The sequence below is a fragment of the Hesperophylax consimilis genome, chromosome 5, assembly GCF_061612785.1.
Source record: "Hesperophylax consimilis isolate HC1 chromosome 5, BYU_Hcon_1.0, whole genome shotgun sequence".
NCBI lineage: Eukaryota > Metazoa > Arthropoda > Insecta > Trichoptera > Limnephilidae > Hesperophylax > Hesperophylax consimilis.
The window spans coordinates 40,817,671-40,835,028 of NC_142840.1; the positions used below are offsets into that span (position 1 = coordinate 40,817,671).

A 17,358-nucleotide genomic window follows, 5' to 3' on the forward strand; every position below is an offset into this window, starting at 1 on the left:
GAGACGGCCCAGAGCGAAAAGGCGCCTAGCGCGAGTAAAATGATGCCCCTTTTCAAAAAAATCCAATAGACGCCTCCAGAGGTAGGTCATCAATGTAATCAGTAATATTCGGTTGATTCTTATATTTGTGTAACGCCGTTTAGGTGAAAATAATCTCAAAGGCGATATATTAGGATTGTCAGGTGCTAGGTACTATTACCGCCTTGGTAATCCGGCGCCCGGAGCGCACTGCTCCAATTGCGCCCACATAGCGCCGGGCCTGGAAGCACGTATAACTTTGCTATTTTAAATATTATTTTTAATGTACGAGAAGAAAAAAGAAAGAAAAGAAAGAGTAGAAAGAAAATAATTATAAGGATGAAAAAAAGAAAAGAATAGAAATAAAGAAAAGAAACAAAAGAAACAAAAGAAATAAACGAAAGAAACAAAATAAACGAATTAAACGAAATAAAATAATGTACCTACTTATAAAATCAAGAAACAATTCGTTTTGTAAAAGTAAGAAGAAAGAGTAGGACTAATTTTGACAAAGCAATTTAATATACCTACCTACGTACTGATATTATTAATGACTTTTTAATTAGATGCATAGTTACCTATATCCCAATACAACACTCACAAATATTATTAAAAAATAAATTAGTTAATTACAAAAGCATATTAATTAATTACAAAAACATATTAATTAATTACAAAAACATATTTATGTAACTTAAATTTTAATTTGTTTATATTTTCTTCTAATTTAATTTCCTCCTCAAATATCTTCATTACTCCGTACATCAAAGACTTATGACTCCGTTTTTTCTCTAAATGGGAGGGAGTCTTATTTTTTTCCTCGCCTCATGTGTGTACCTAAATGTGCTGCTGGTTTTAATTTTTTCTTAAAAAAAAACAATCGATGTATGATTACATTGTTATCATTTTATTTCTTTCCAACACTATGTTTTCCCATAATTTGGTGTTGAAAGTTGAAACTGGCACAACTAGGAAGCAGATAGGTACTTAAAAAAAACTACATAATATTTTTTTTTTTATTAGCTAAAAATAACCAAAATTCGGCGTATCTATGATAGTACTTTAAATTTATCGTAAATGTTTAAAGTAATCATTTCATTAATTCGGCGTACGACGCATGACAGTTGTAAAAAGCGCAATTTTCCCTGCGAGAGGTCCATTGCAAAAAGGGTGCCTTAGTACATATCGGCGTTAGCTCAGGTGGTAGAGGTTGAGATCATGATCATCAGGCGTCAGGTCAGCTACGGCTTTTACACGGGGAACTAATTGCCAAACAAACCACTCCGAATTCGTCAAAGGAAACGCAAAAATGGGGTATGAAAGTATATTCACAAAGCACAATTACAAACAGATACACAAATGAGATGGGTCATTTACATCCTAAATATTCCTAGCGGTTCGTTAGGAACAATCTCTCTTGATAATTTAGGTTCTGGCTGGCAAGCGTGTGTGTAGGCATGATTCAAGTCACAAAAAGGCACATAAAGGGTAAAGATAGTTAATCCGCTTACATGAATTTGTAGTAGGTTTCGCGTACCTACATGTTGAACCACAAATGGAGGGTTATCTTCCGTACTGTACGCGCTATTACGCGTACATTTCTCCATTGTGAGTAGGCACAGCAATTAGGTACAGGCTTCGAAAATACTTGTACAAAGCGGCCGTTAATTTAGGCGCGCAACGATGGCGTCCTGGTTGATAGCAAAACAGACATGTTGACAGGGCCAAGGCTAGATTGTGAGTGTGGGCGGCCGTTGGTGATTTGAATGGCCGGCGTGTGTCGAGCGTAGAGCAGTTTACCAACTTGGCCGTGCATAAAGCGGGCGCACGCGCACAGCGAACAATGGTAACAACTCACCGCTGACTAATTTGAATTCGCGGGAGTTTTGAACGTGTCCGATTCGTTACGTGACACAGTGTTAAATTTTGTATTCACAGAAACAATAAAAAATGTATAATTCTTAAAAAAAACATGCCTTTTATTTTATTTAACGTTCCATTGGATCCGTTAAATTGTTAAAATGGATTTTATTTATTTAATTTTTTTTTGGAAAGACAAACATTTCCAAGTTACGAATAACCTGACAATATTTGAAAATATCCTACTTCCACCACAGTAAGTGGAAAATTTTGCTTGTGTTGTGATGGAGGAGGAAGCCGAGGAATTGAACACACGACGCCTGGTTGGGACCCAAAAGCGATGTCAACTCAGCCACCGACCGATCGCCAATGATGATACAATTTATTTAAAATTCTTACTACCCACATTTCGCTTGATTACGTAAAGAGGTATGTACGACAAAAACATTCAGGTAGGTACCTATTGAGATAATATTTCTTTGGCGTGAATAAATTGCTCAACGTATGATGTACTTTAATACGAAAAATAATACCATAAGAGGTTCATTTTCGCATCTTCTGGAATGAATTTGACCTAAATGTAAATAAGTGTCATTATTTATTACAAAAGTCACTTCACGGTAATTGTTTCACTTCTTCACAAACCATTTGCATTGAAATTGAAACTCCTTTATTCCATTGAGATCAACTTGTCTTACAAGATTCGGCACTACCACCATCTCCGTAATCTCATCAGATCCTATTGACGTTTCGGTTAATCATCTCACAGCATCTTCAGTAGACAAAAGGCGCGCGTGTCAGATGATGTGATTTATGTCCACAGTCCTGAGTAGATATGTCCCTGGTTAATTCTTATGTATCCACTCTCCAGCGGCAGTCAAAGGCTCTGAAGTGTGAAAGGAATCGACGTATTGTGGTGATCACGCGTGCTTATTGAATCTAATACAATCAAAGAGTTTATAATCATATTCATAATTGAGCGGGACAGAAGCAAGGTTATTTGCTTTCAGGGGAAAGAACATCGCTCTAAAAGAGGAGTTCATAAGTAGAACCATTATTTTTAAATTTCTTTATTCTATTTCATGTTTTGTCCTTCGCCTTAACGCTGTCTGTAATTGTATTTTACAATATTTAGTCACCATCAGCAATAACCATATAATCTAGGAGGTATTTTATTGTGTTATAACTCGTAAACAAATCCTTTTATCTGGGTATTGTAATTATTGTCTAGGAAATAATATATTAAAAAGTTTTGAATCGTCATTATTTTTCTAAGCCCTGATAACCAATGTCGGCGAAATTTACCCTTAAACCTGCCATCTGTTTAACATCTAGAAAAGTAATAAAGTTTCTGTAGATAAAAATATGGGGTACTTTAAATAGAATATTTAATTAGACTACTAACTGAAGTTCCCAGCGTTGCCAGAGCTTTACATAGAGTTTTTCTATGTAAAACTCTGACAATAATTTTCTTCTAATTTCGAACGTCATGTTTGCAAAATTTCATTAATACTCCTTTAAGGGGTGGGAAAGGGAGGTAAGGGTTTCAGAAATCTCACGTAAACAGTGACCTTCCTCGTTTTTTGAAGGTCAAATGTGCAAAATTTTATCTTGAAATAAAACTTTTTAAATTAAAAAAATAAACCTACACCCTTATTATGGGTAGGGGAGGATCTAAAAAAACAATATAAAGTCATCGATCATCATAAAAGTAATAGTTAAAAAATCAACCTTCCAACAAAATCACATACTAAAGTTTTTCCAGTACCAAATGTGGATGACATATTTAAGCAAGTTTCCATTATCAAAGTGTGTAAAGAAAAAAAATTCTAAAAATACCGAGAATTCTACGAAATAATGAGAAATGAAAATCAATTTATTACACCTAATTTTAATACATCACAATCCAAAACCAATTAAACATCAATCCATAAAAAAATACAATAATCTTTTTTTCAAATTGCACTGTAATATAAACCAATCAGAACAAACATTTTTTCAAATAAACCTTACGTTATAAACATTTTTATTTTTATAAAATATGTTATAATATAGAAACAAAGTAAGAATGGCGGATCCCTTCTCATATGTACAATACTTCCCCTTTTCTGATAACGTTCATGAGCAATAATGACCTTAAATTTAATGTTTTGTAAAATATATACATACTCGTATGTGTAAATGTAACCCATAATCCTTATATTACAATAAAAAAATATGTAGATGGTAGAGAACTTTGGTAGGAACTGATAGGTTAGCTTGTCTCGTATGTGCTTATACAGGGTGGCGGGGGATAAAGTGCACAAACTTCGGGAGGTGATTCTAAATGTTGGTATACGTAAAAAGAAAATAATAGAATGAAAAATTATTGAACAAACGGAACAGACATAAAATTTCATCCGTTTATTATTCATAATTTTAATATTATCTTCCCCTAGTTCTAAATCAGATATTCTGTTGTCGGAGATATTTCATCTGTTCCATTTTGCGTCGAAAATAATTTATATCCGACTGTCTATGCCTAGAACATACTTAGATGGGTTTATTCACCTCTTTTTTGCCATATTTCCAAATCCATTCCACGGAGAAAAAAACATTCTAGTAAGAAAACCTCCAAGAAGGTAATACGAATTAGGGGAAAAAATCAGACACTCGCCACATGCTAGGATTGCCAGGACGAATATTCGGCAAATCAGACTCTACACTTAAAGAATAGGCAGCAAAGACACCTCACCAAAAAATGTATTCATTTTCAAGTGCTATTTATTATAACAACTTTTGCTGCTTTCTTGTTCACAAATTGTCATGCCTTAATTTTTCCTGTTAGAATTCATTCTAAATAAATTAATAATATAATACTTTATTCATAAATTAATAATAAAATAATTCAACATGTTTATTAATCTACTCAAATGAAAAATAAAAACCCTCTAAATCTGAGCCACAGTTTTGTGTAATATGCACAGCTTTTATTAACTGTAATTTCTAGTCGAGACGTCAAAAAACGAACACGTATTTTTCAACAATGGTGTCGTAAAAAGATTTTTGACACTCGAACAAAAACGAGTAGTCTAATCTGTATTTTCTTAAAACCTTAAATTTCGTTAGGGTAGTGAAATTTTTAATCAAATCGCGTTTTCTGCGTTTAGTTTTGGTTTAGCCATGTAATTCAGGATACCAAGAATTATTAAGCTTAGCCCCGTCGCATCGTTCATGGAAGACGGTGAATCAAAGACAATATTCATTCAGCTAATAACACTATCGCACCTCCTTTTTGTGTGTAATCTTAACTTGTACTATTCTACCGTTCACCTTAAATCCCTCCACGCGGATCAGCCATACGGCACCATACCTCTGATCGCTGCACCTTATGAAAAAGTGCATCCGCAGCAACACTGCACCGGAGCATCAACATTTGGCCTGCATTTGGCTCACGGCCAATTAGCGAGGGGCGCGTCGGGGCCTATGCTGTATGCAGTTCCTACGCAATCTGTCTGACTGCTGACGTTTGACGGCTGATGATTCTGGATAGATTGCAAGGCGCTGCATATTAAATATGCGACTACAGGTTTGTTGTGACTGTTGAGTCTCGTTTTCGTGTTTTCTAAGATTGAGTTGGATTGAAGGTTCCGCTTTTTTCATAGTCTGATGTAATAAAAATTAGAAAAGTATGTTTTCTAGGGTTGCTAATTAGAAAATATTTACGACAAGCCCATTCAGTGTGTTTTGAATAAATGAAACCATTTGTTGGTTAATCTGAGTAAAATTTAAAATTTGAGGTAATGTAAGAAACTTAAGTACACACATTTATTGTAATTCGTAATAAGTTGGAAATTTTTATGTTTGTGTTATGAATATTCAAAGGCTCTCTCAATGACATCAATAGTTCATACGCCAACAAATCGACAAACAATTATGTGAACATTATATTTTGCTTGTTATGAAAAATACAAATTCTTCTACCGTGAATCAAATCTTTTTTTACGTAACTAAAATATGTTAATTGTATTATATTTTATGTGTTTTTTTGTAGGTAATAACAATAACCTAGTATTTTTAAACTAAAAACTTTTTTATCTGAAATATTTTATTGTATAGTATAAAAGATATATTTAGAACCAACTATAAAGACCGATTAGTAGGTGCGACGGATTTCGAAGTCTCAGATGATTAAGTCAGTGCCTCCGAGCATCGAAAGGATTGCAAATATCGGCGATTGTTGTTGAGACTCCTTGTATTATTGCTGATGTTTGTATTGTTTTATTATTGAAATTGTATTATTAGAAACCGTGAAGTTTACTTAGCGCAGCACTGACTTCGTAAATTGGCTGTCACACGCCCAGACCTGTACTCTAGTCGGTTATGTCAACAATAATTTACGCTTTATCATATTTTATGAAAGATACATAGATATTAGAAATTTATACAGCTCGTAATAATGACGTAAAGGACGTAAACTAAAAATAGGTTTCTTGACATAGAAAATTCGAACAGAAAAGGCAGTGAAAATTTAATGGCTAAACGTTCAAAAGCTTTTTCTGCTTCGGTACAAACACACAAGCAGAATGTCTACTCTCTAGGCATCAAGTTACTTCATGAACTATAACATTTCTTTCTGAATATAAAACAAGTAAACTTTCCAATATGTCGAGACTTATTTGTTTGACCGGAGGACACAAATTATTCCGAAGCCCTAAAAAACGTGTAGGTATCTGTTCATAGGAATCTATTAAACGCCTGTAAAATTATATGAGGATGCCATAATTTTATTACAACATAAATAAACTATTAAGATTTAATGACACCATACAGAAACTATCAAACTTATGGTGCTTTACCATGACCCGAGAAAACAGACATTTGAAATGATAAAAAAAACTCTTTCCTTCACTGGATGGCTATCAAATGAACTTACAAAATAATCCCCACTTTAACAAAAAGCCAGTAAAAATAAAAAGGACTAATTTAATGCACCGCTACTTAATTTTTTGACTTCGTTGGGTGAAACACTTTTGCATGTGGGGAAGTTTTGATGTGGCTTTTGGGTGACGCCATATGGAGCTTTTAATTCCCTCTGTTGCCATCAATCGTTGAACTTCCGATACTGTGAGAATTTTAGATTTGAGTCAGATGTTTTCAACTTACGAGTGTGGATTATTTTTAATTCGTATTGCGCAAGTAGAAAACTTAATGATTTATATCGTCAACGTGAATACTTTGATTTAATTTTTCCATTGTAGTCCATTTCAGACTAAACCTTTTCATTGTTAGGATTATTTTTCATGTTATTCCAATTTGTCTCCAACTGAGATGGTATTATGTTTTTGTTTATTCATGTCAGTAAAAGATTTTAAGTGGAATCTTTATTCAAATGAATTAACTGAATATAACATTAAATGGTTATTCTTTCTGGATTACGAGAAGTACCTAAACGTAATAACGTACAAACACTGTTTTAATGATTAAAGAAAAAGATATTATTACTGAATCTAAACTAAACAGAACCAGACTCGGAAAATAAAAAGATAACGGTTGCAAGCGGGGATCGAATCCAGGATCTATCTCTTTCCGGGACGATATTCTGATCACTGAGCTATTGAGACCTGTTTTTATTTCATTTTAATCGTTCTCAAATATTATCCTTAATCAACTACAGAATTTATTTTCTGTGTCTTGTCTTGTTTCAGGTTTCGCTTAGATTAATTGATATTTATGAATGTAACCTTGAAATATTAATTCAATTATTCCATAAATTCTTAAGTTCCATTAAAATAATTCGCGTAAATCTATTTAACCATTTTTTACCTGATATACAGATTAGAATGTCTTATTATTTAAATCAAAATACAAAGAAGTAGCTAACAAGATGATCAAAAATTATCTAAAAAATTTACTTCGTGGGTCTATTACCCCTGTAAGGATTCATCCCACGCCATACCGGCAGCGTCCCTTCACAAGGTAAAAACTACCTTCGGAACATGCTGTAGCTGTACCATATGGCCGCGGTACATGGCGTGCTCCCCATCGCTTCCCGAACATTTGTTTTTTTTTCACCACCCTGTGTTCTTAGTTTTTAACCTAGTTTCAGCAACAGTAATCGAAAGTCAGATATTTTGCCTAATTTTTTTTTATTTGACCTTGACACAATGGCACATTACGTTATAATGTAATTATTTTTTGATTACTTTCTGTACATCGTTCAGAAAACAAAGCATTTAAATACTTTTTTTTTTAAATTTGTTTTTGGGGTATTATGCCGTGTTGCGCTAACTCCTTCTTTAGCCAACTTTTCGGACAGCATTGCAGTGTCCATCATCAGGACAGAATGTGTGTTATTTAAATATTAATATATAAATAATTTATAAATAACACATCTGCCCTGATGATGGACACTGCAATGCTGTCCGAAACGTTGGCTAAAGAAGGAGTTAGCGCAAAACGGCATAATACCCCAAAAACAAATAACAAAAATACTTTTGGCCGTGAAAATCTTAAATCTCATTTAAATACTTTTCCTAATAATAATAATTTTACTATTTGTATGGTGACGTTTTTTGTGAAAAATCACCTCATTTTTTTACTGAACAGAAATATACTTACCTGGCAGATCACTTGGGATAGTAACAGTTTTATTAACTTTAAGCTATGAGATGACGGGATTTTGCATGCAAAGGACAAAATATTAAAATCACCTTACATTGTACATTCGCTATTTTAACATTCTTTATTTATTGGGAGATTGGTGGCAAAAATAGAGTTGATATTAATCTATGGTATAAATATTTTTATTGTACAATTTTAGGACTTTTTGATAAAATATTCTACTTCAGTTGAAATACAAAATCATCAATAGTTAGTTATTTACATTTATTACACATTTAGTTATTTATTTATGTTCTCCATATAAAGGTTACTCACCAATTACGGAGAATGTTACAAATTTGAGGTATGAGATAGTTGGTATAGTTTGTAAATGTTGAAAATGTCTGTTTCTACAAGTGTCTAAGCAATTACTAGCCGGCTAGCTTTTGATAACTGTGCGATTAGGGTATGAATTTTTATGGATACGATTATCTGAAAATTCTGTCTGTGATCAAAGCAGTAGCTGTGGTCAAAGTAAATGCCAAAGCAGTTTTTCGGTAAAAAATAATTATTGCTAATTTATTTAGAATCTCTTCAAATTATTGGTAATCCGGTCCAATGAATGTTTCCTGATAAACTTTTAGTAAATTACGAAAATATAATAAGATGTGTTCATGAAAATCCGATTATTTTCGCATTTCGTCATGATATAGGAAAGAAATCCAAATGCAGGAAAATATTAACAACTTAAATTAATCGTAAAATAAAATCCAATAACTTCTTTCACTATGAATTTGTACACACTTTTTTATAAAACAATGCTTTCAATGGAATATTTTTACAATCTGATGTTATCGATTAGTTTTGTAATGCCGCTTAAAAGAATCAATTTTATTGAATTGTAATCGCATAATTCTAAAATTAAAAATCGCAATGGCGAGAGACTACCGAGTTAATGATTTCTAGTTTTAAGATACTATAAATTTACTTGTAGGTACCTACCAAAGGAGAGTTAAATGGTGAAATTGAAGCTATCGACGTTAAGAAGCACAAAGTGTTACTAGAAAATAAATATTTAAGTCTGTTGACATTACGTCAGTCCAAAAGCGGTGTTGGAAACTGGACTATTTTGTGCCGTTTTTTTAAACTAGGGATCGGAATCGAAAGTTCTTTATGCCCGAAGCCTGGTATTCTTTTGTATTTTTATAAATAAGTGTAAAAACGGTTTTGCATTGTTCCCTATGTTTGTAGCAATGTGTTTCCTTTCCACGCTTGTCTGCACACTGAAGTATAAACATAGGATTATCATTGTAAGATTTTTTGTAACATTAAATAATACAGATGAAATATAATCGAAAAGAAATCGATGTTCGGTTATATTTTACATACGAGTTTACCACCTTGATTTCTCCCTGTTCAATATTAGGTGCCTCTCATTTGCGCGATTAATTGATTTCGAAGCAAATTCTATAACGTAATATGGCACTAGAAGTCTGCAGATATCGGAAAGAACTATTTTGAATACTGTATTACATTTATTAGATAAGTTTCGAAGCATCTAGGGGATTTCGCTTTTGTTTAATTCAGACCCATCTAAATTATCTAATAAAAAATGGAAATGGAAACATCTATCACGTATTTAAACGACTTGATAGTACAGAATAAAGTAATTCATTTTTTTACTGTAATCCAGATGGCACCACCAAAAAAATATACCAAGAAACGAACATAGTCAAAATCAGAAAACTGTACAAATATAACATACGAATATTAATTTACAAAATCCAAAACGGATTTATACAGACGCATTATAAAACATTACAAGTATGTACATGAACACTACACAAGATAAAAAAAATATATACACAAATTTGAGAAATTTGAGAATGGAAAAAAAACAAAAGCCACGAGAGAGTACACATATACAATTTTCTTCCCTATAGCCTGACGACAGAAAATAAAATAGACATATTTAAAAAAAACTCTTTCATTTTATTAGTAAGCAAAATAAAAATGTAGATACTAATTAAAGAATTATATGTTTCTTAGGTAGTAAAAAAATAATATGAATATTTTTAATGTGTACTTAATTTAAGAAAGTGGAATGTGTATATTTCTTCTAATTTAATAAGGCTGCAATGTTTTTAATTTTTCAATTTTTAACAGTAAAATCACTCTAAAGGTGACTGTTAGAGATGGAAGAAAAATGTATGTTTGTTGGTACAACCCCAATAATTTTCAACCCAAAAATACGTATATTTTAGTACTTATGTAATAGAATTTTATTACAGTAATTTTACGCTAGATGAATAATTTTATAGCTAATTAACAGATTCCACAATTTTTTTTTAAATTGCAAAATTTGGACAGATTCTCCTGGTATCTAGATAAAGCAAAAGTTTGTAAATCATATTATTATTTGTATATTCCAGTCGATATAAATGCGTACCAGAGGGGTGAAATGTTGACCTTGAGTGTGGGTAGTTAAATAAAGGGGGAGAAATTGCTTATTTATTTTCACATTATACAAAGACAATTACTCGAATCCTCATACGTGTTCAATTACTATTGAACTCAATCTTCTCTGCGTATTTAGTACCTACCGCAATAATAATGATGCTAAAAATCATGCTGATATTAGAACCTACTAATAAAAAAAAAATTATCTTTGTATGACATATTAATCGAAGGTCGCCCCTAAAAACCTAGGAAATATCATCAAAGTATTGCGTTAAAAAATATTGATTAACTGTAAACATATTTACAGATAGGTACTGAAAGTAGAATCGTTTTAAAGAGATTCTTGCTTGTGCAGTGGTTGTAGTGGTGTACTGTTGTGTCGACTACTGCAAACTATTTCGAACCAATCGGAACCACTATCCCGTGTGCAAAAACACATTCAAAAGTGATCTCTTTAAAATTATTTACCTGTATCATAGAATCAGCTATGCCATATTTTTGGGATTAAATGATTATATTTTGTTTTAAAAAGTATAGTAATTAATCATTTTTGATTTAAATACTACGTATTAAAGCGAAAAGGGATAGTAACTAGGGTAGTAAGGTCTGAGAATGGAAATTGTAAATTGATATTCTGGTATTTTCTGACTAGACCGCTAGAAATTCACACACCTCTTAAACATAATAAAATATACCTCCTTTTTATATAATTGTATAAAATATTATGCACTCGAAGCGAGGGTAATTATAGAATCCCACAGTAATTTAAATACAACAAAGTGTCGATTGAAAAGCATTGTTATAATGAACTGCCATAAAAATGCCTTTATAATAATCACTGTTCTCAAAATGCAAGACGGTGCAAAGTTCCCGCCAAAATATTCAATTAAGAAATAGTCCAGGTAAGGTCGGAGTTAGCAATTCAAACATGGCAAGGACTTTAGAAAGGTTTTTTGCTTGTTTATAAAATGCTTTTATACACTTACCGCATCCCGTAGTAGCTGTTTATAGAGGACCTAGGACAGGCGCAAACAACCTTTGACCAAAATAACACATGAAGAAAGAACTTTTTTAATTCAATTCTATAATTATATAAATGTAAACAGTCAGTATCAACTATATTAGTAGTAACCGAGTTTCCCTTTTAAATGCAGCTTCGTTTATAATAAATATGTCGATATCCGAATTGATTCTGTTCAATAGCAAGATTGATTTCCCTACTGGCATGACCATTGGCAAGTTAGTCCTGGGAGATAGAACAGTCTATGCTGTCGGTGAAGGGAATACTCTCCATAATAGCCGAGTTTTTAAACCATCCACGAATCAGTCTGAATAAATTTGTAGTATTAAGCACATTCCTCCTGACTCGTTAATGATTCATTCCGAGCCTAGAGAAAAGAAAATTGGTAGATAGCAGCTATTTAACTATACTTCCACATATAGAGAAATCTCATATCATGAAGGAATACTTTACGAGGTGTTTGGTGTACATATTTAATTTTCTTTAATCAAGTTAAAACTGATTCTTCGCAGGAGTTTGTTGAGAGGATTGAGAACGTCACAAGTCTTTCGTGGTATACACTACCCTTTTAATTTAATACCGCACAAGAGTCCCAACTGCTCTCAATCTTCAGAAACCAGTGAGACTTTGGCATCCCACGTTGTGAGACTAAATTTAGTTGGGAGGGGAAGGAGATGGGAAAGAGGAAGGTGGAGTAATACCTAGCTATTCAGATTTGGTCACAGACTCAAAGCTTTGTGTAGTTTTTTATTCCATTCTGAATATAGATGTGCAATTTTACAAATTTAAAATTATGTATTTGTGAATATACAAATATGTAATTTTAATATTTTCATTATTAATTATTGATTTGAAAAAACCGCAAATTCTGAAACAGTTTCAACTGGACGAACCACCAAGACCGTTAAGAAGGCTATCGTCAACGTTGCCCGGCCGTGAAATCGCGAATAAAAACGAACATGTCATTTTGGCGTTAAATCGAAAATTGCAATTTATTTAGCTGATATTATCTAATGATTTTTTTCAGCTAAAATTTACACTTCCCCCTCTAGCTAACATTTCAAACAGCCTTAGAGAGTCGGTTGGCGAAAGGAGAGAGAAGCGCTACACGGCATGATTCCCCAAAAATCAATCACGATAATATGAGGTTGTTTATCCCTTCCGCAGATGGAACGTACCTACATGAAGTACCTACCCAGTACCTTTAGTACCTACCCAGTGCACTTTGTGTCCCCGTCACGGGAATGGGAATGTATAGAACTGTGTTTCACAGCTGTCGCCGTGGCACATGCCTATCGCGGTCTCTCTCGCGCGGCCCTACCGCCCAACTATATTGTTCCCCGCGGCAAATGAATCAGATATCGCCGTCCCTGTCCGGCGGAATACGCGGGTACCATGTGGCAATATTAGCAGTTATTCCATGGGCGGTGCGTGAATTTGTAATGAACTTGAAAACAAACTCACAAAATTTAGACTTTTTGGCAAATGATCAGAATATTTTGCAACAAAGGAAGTCAATCGATCTCCAAATTGACTTCCTTATATAAAAAGCGTGCAGTTCCAAGAATTATTAGAAAGCCTAAACTAACTAACCTAAAAGGTGAAAGGACGGCGTGGAAATGAAAACTTCATTCTTAGGCAATATAATATGAACTGGAGTAAGACAGGACGAGACCGGCAGGAGACGGCCTCCAGTCCGTGGTCGAGAGTAAATTGCGCAATGCGCAAGTAAATTTTATTTGGTAATTTGTGATATTTTACAATTCACGAATTAAAATAAAATATTTTATATATGCGGCACGTTCCAGAGTCGAATATATTATCAGTATCGCCCTGACGTAAGACCACCAATCAAAATTGAAACATTGCTTGAAATGGCTTTGGCCGTGTTTCGTGACCAGGTCTGAATAGCCAAGTTCTTCCCCACCTTCCTCTTCTCCATCTATTCCCCCTCCTCACGACTTTAATCCTCACAATATACCCTAATTGGCTTAATTTCTTATTGCCTCACTGGCTTCAGACAGAGCTTTGGTAACAGTTGGGACGGTTGTGCAATATTCATACTTAAAAAATTAAAGGCATTTCGCAAATACCTAATTTTCAGTTTGGGAAATCAAATTTTCTAGCAGAAATATGTAATATTAGTACCTAACTACTCTAGTGCATTAAATATTATTTACCTTTTTTACCTATGAATTTTATTCCTAACAATTTATCGATTTGAGTGGGTACTTAGAAATAACTGCCTAGAAAAAAATATTTTTCTAATTTTTCATTCTTAAACGTTTTTAATGTTACTCACAGCGGTGCGTTTGACGGACCGCCATTTGTTTTACCCGCCAGTTTTAGTTTTTAGCCAGAGCCCTGCAACGGTCAAAGCCATTAAGTAATAAAACTGCTCTTTTATTTGTACGAATAAGCAAATCGACCTTTAGACCACTGCAGTCTTGAAAGTAAATAATACCGTAAAATATGGCTGCCCGCTTAACTATAATACCTACCACATAAAAATGCTCTTAAATTCTTCGAAAAAAATTTATATTTGTGTGCAATTTTCGAAATGATTTATTTGTAAAATAATCATAAATGCATTTGATGTATCACTATTAAAAAAGTCTTTATTATTCATTTTAATAGGTATTCTTACATCCAGCTTTGGACACCCATGAGCTTTCCTCAAATGTATTCAGCTTGGCTGACTTTATGGGTTACCATCATTACGATGTCGGCAGTCTCGTTTTTTTGGTATCGTCATTTTATAAATTAAATTTTAATTTCTATATAAATTGTGCTGATCACTGAAGATATCACCGTTATACCGTGTGTTGGAAAGTCTATACACGGAGAAAAAATACTGGTAAAAATGTTGCTAATTTACTAAGAATCTCTTCAAATTATTCGTAATTTGGTTAAAAACTGAATTGCAGGCCTTTAACCATTGAATAGAGAGGCTTTCTGATAAACATTTAGTAATATACCAATGAATTATAAATTATCAAGACAAATTCATGGAATACATACTCTATATTATATTATTACGTATTTTTCAAGAAACTGCAAGCAATCCTGTTTTTAACCGGACCACCAATAATTTTAAGAGATTTTTAATAAATTAGTAAAGTCACGTTAATTCATATTACATCTGTGGAAATTGATAAAATTCATTAAAAGATCTATTTTTTTTCTTAAATGGTAATAATAAATTATTGGCTTTTCTGAGGGCTAAGAGTGAAAAGCTCTTAATTATAAATTAGCGACAGCAGTTTTCTTTCAAATCGGTTTGGGTCATAGATACTGTTGTAGATTTTTTAATTAATGTACACCGTTTTTCCACCTTTGAAAAGACCGTTGCAGTTTCCAGATCCGGTAATATTTCTACCCCTCCGTTTTACACACACACAGTGATCGAATCGCGCGGGGTTTTCATTCGCGTATTGAAAAAAAAATACCCCAATACTCTCATTGTATCCCCTTCCCCTCCCCTCGGAATGAAGGGTGCTGCCGTCTGCACTCACTTCTCCATTGAACAGTCGGCACGCGCCAAGTCAATCCGCCTATTTCCGCTGCGCCTCGCCTATCACCGTTATCAATACTACCTATTTCCTCTAACTCCGCGAGTCAAACCAACTGGCAGTGTTATCAGTCGTGCACAGACGGGTTGAGAATAAGGTCGAACAAAGACAATACAAGTTGACATTTTGATTTAATTGGTGATTTCTTCTTGGTGATAAAAAGTGTTTTTGAACGTTTTCCTGGAATTCATTTGATGTGTTGATAGTTCTAGGAATTTCACGGACTATTGAGTTTATGACGCGGTGCTTTCGCTAGTGTTAATCTGTTGAAAATGGCCACAGTCGGTGTGGTGGCGTTCAGAAACAGCTCACCCCACGGCAAGGTGCACGTTCTACAGGACTCCATTAATAACATGGCTAATAAAGCAAACTTAAACAATGGTGACAAGCGTGAAATTATCATTCTGAGGAAGAAGCCGAGGCTACTGCCGACCACGCTCAAACCGGCTCCGCAAACCGTCTCAGTCGCCAGTTTAATCAATAGCCAGAATTCCGCATTGGTGCAAAACTCAGCCCTGATTTCCTCAAGAGGAAAGAAAGCTTCTGCTAAAGCTAAAGAAAATGCTGGAAGAGTTCACAATCCACCTCCCATCGCAGTGGCAAGAAGAAACGCGCGGGAAAGGAACAGGGTGAAACAGGTTAATAACGGTTTTGCCACATTGAGGCAACACATCCCAAATGAAATTGCCGAAATATATGAAAATGCAAATAATAATAGATCCGCTAATAAAAAACTGAGCAAAGTTGAAACTTTGAGAATGGCAGTTGAATACATAAGGAGCCTTGAATGTTTGCTTTCAATAGACGGAGAGTCAAAAGAAAATAGCGCGAATCTCTCAATGGCATCATTTCCGTCCCCGGCATCATCTGAATCACTTCAAAACAGTTCCTCATTCGATCAGAGCTACTATTCTATGCAGTCACCGATGCTTGAAGATGACGAATATTCAAATCCTCCGACTCCTTTACCTCCTGTTGGTAATCATCATTACTCAAGAATCCCAGGAACAAACACCTTCCAACTGATAACTGGTCCAGCACCTCTTCATCATTATGAAGACGAAGAAAACATCCACCCCTTGACCCCAAACTCTGACTTGATATCTCACGACGACATGCTGATGCACCAGAACTTAATAGATCCAAACATGGACTTCATTCAGACCACAAACCAAGAATTTACTGTCATACACCCAGATATTATGTCCTCTGACTTCTACAGTGAAAGCTCTTTATCTCCACATCAGGATTCAGATTATATGGATGTCAAATACGACCCAATTATAGGTGTCAGCGGACAACAGGTTTTATACTCCAATCCATTAATTCTTCCAAATTCTCCTCCGGTTCCAATATTATCAGAATCCAACCGGCTTCCAAGGATGATGACCAAAGATGGACTTCTAATAACGTCTCAAAGTATTTTACGAGAGAAAATAGTTTACACAAATGAAATGGATCTAAAACAAGAACCAGAAGAAATTTCCCGCAGTTATCAAAACAATATAAGTGAAAATGAGAACATGGATGACGTCATCAGCTGGTGGCAGGCAGAAAAAGAACAACAGTCATAGCAATATATTTTCAAAAGGTATGCATTCGTTTTATAGTTTGTATTCATTTACATGATCTTCTATTTAATATATGTTATTGCTTGTGCCTTATTATGTTTGGGGACGTTTTATATCGGCAAGGATCATATCGTTTTTATATAGTTACGTTGTATAAAAACTTCTTCAAATTGAACACGGCTTCAGAAATTCATTGTTAATCATTCAATTAATATTCCGTCGGTCTCAGTGATACCGTTTGGTTTGACTCGATGCAAATTCAATGGGCTGGAAA

The 17,358-nt window shown here is 34.0% G+C and overlaps 1 protein-coding gene across 1 annotated transcript; it reads left to right on the forward strand.

Moving 5' to 3' along the window:
- The first annotated feature begins 15,785 nt into the window (after window positions 1–15,785).
- LOC149423945 (uncharacterized) lies at window positions 15,786–17,087 on the forward strand. The gene has a single exon (XM_089631933.1). It carries the CDS (start codon window positions 15,786–15,788, stop codon window positions 17,085–17,087), a length of 1,302 nt encoding a protein of 433 aa, XP_089488059.1.
- Window positions 17,088–17,358: the final 271 nt, after the last annotated feature.

What these genes read in the sequence shown, in the direction of transcription:
- LOC149423945 (XM_089631933.1), top strand. Translation starts at nt 15,786, where the DNA reads ATGGCCACAGTCGGTGTGGTGGCGTTCAGAAACAGCTCACCCCACGGC.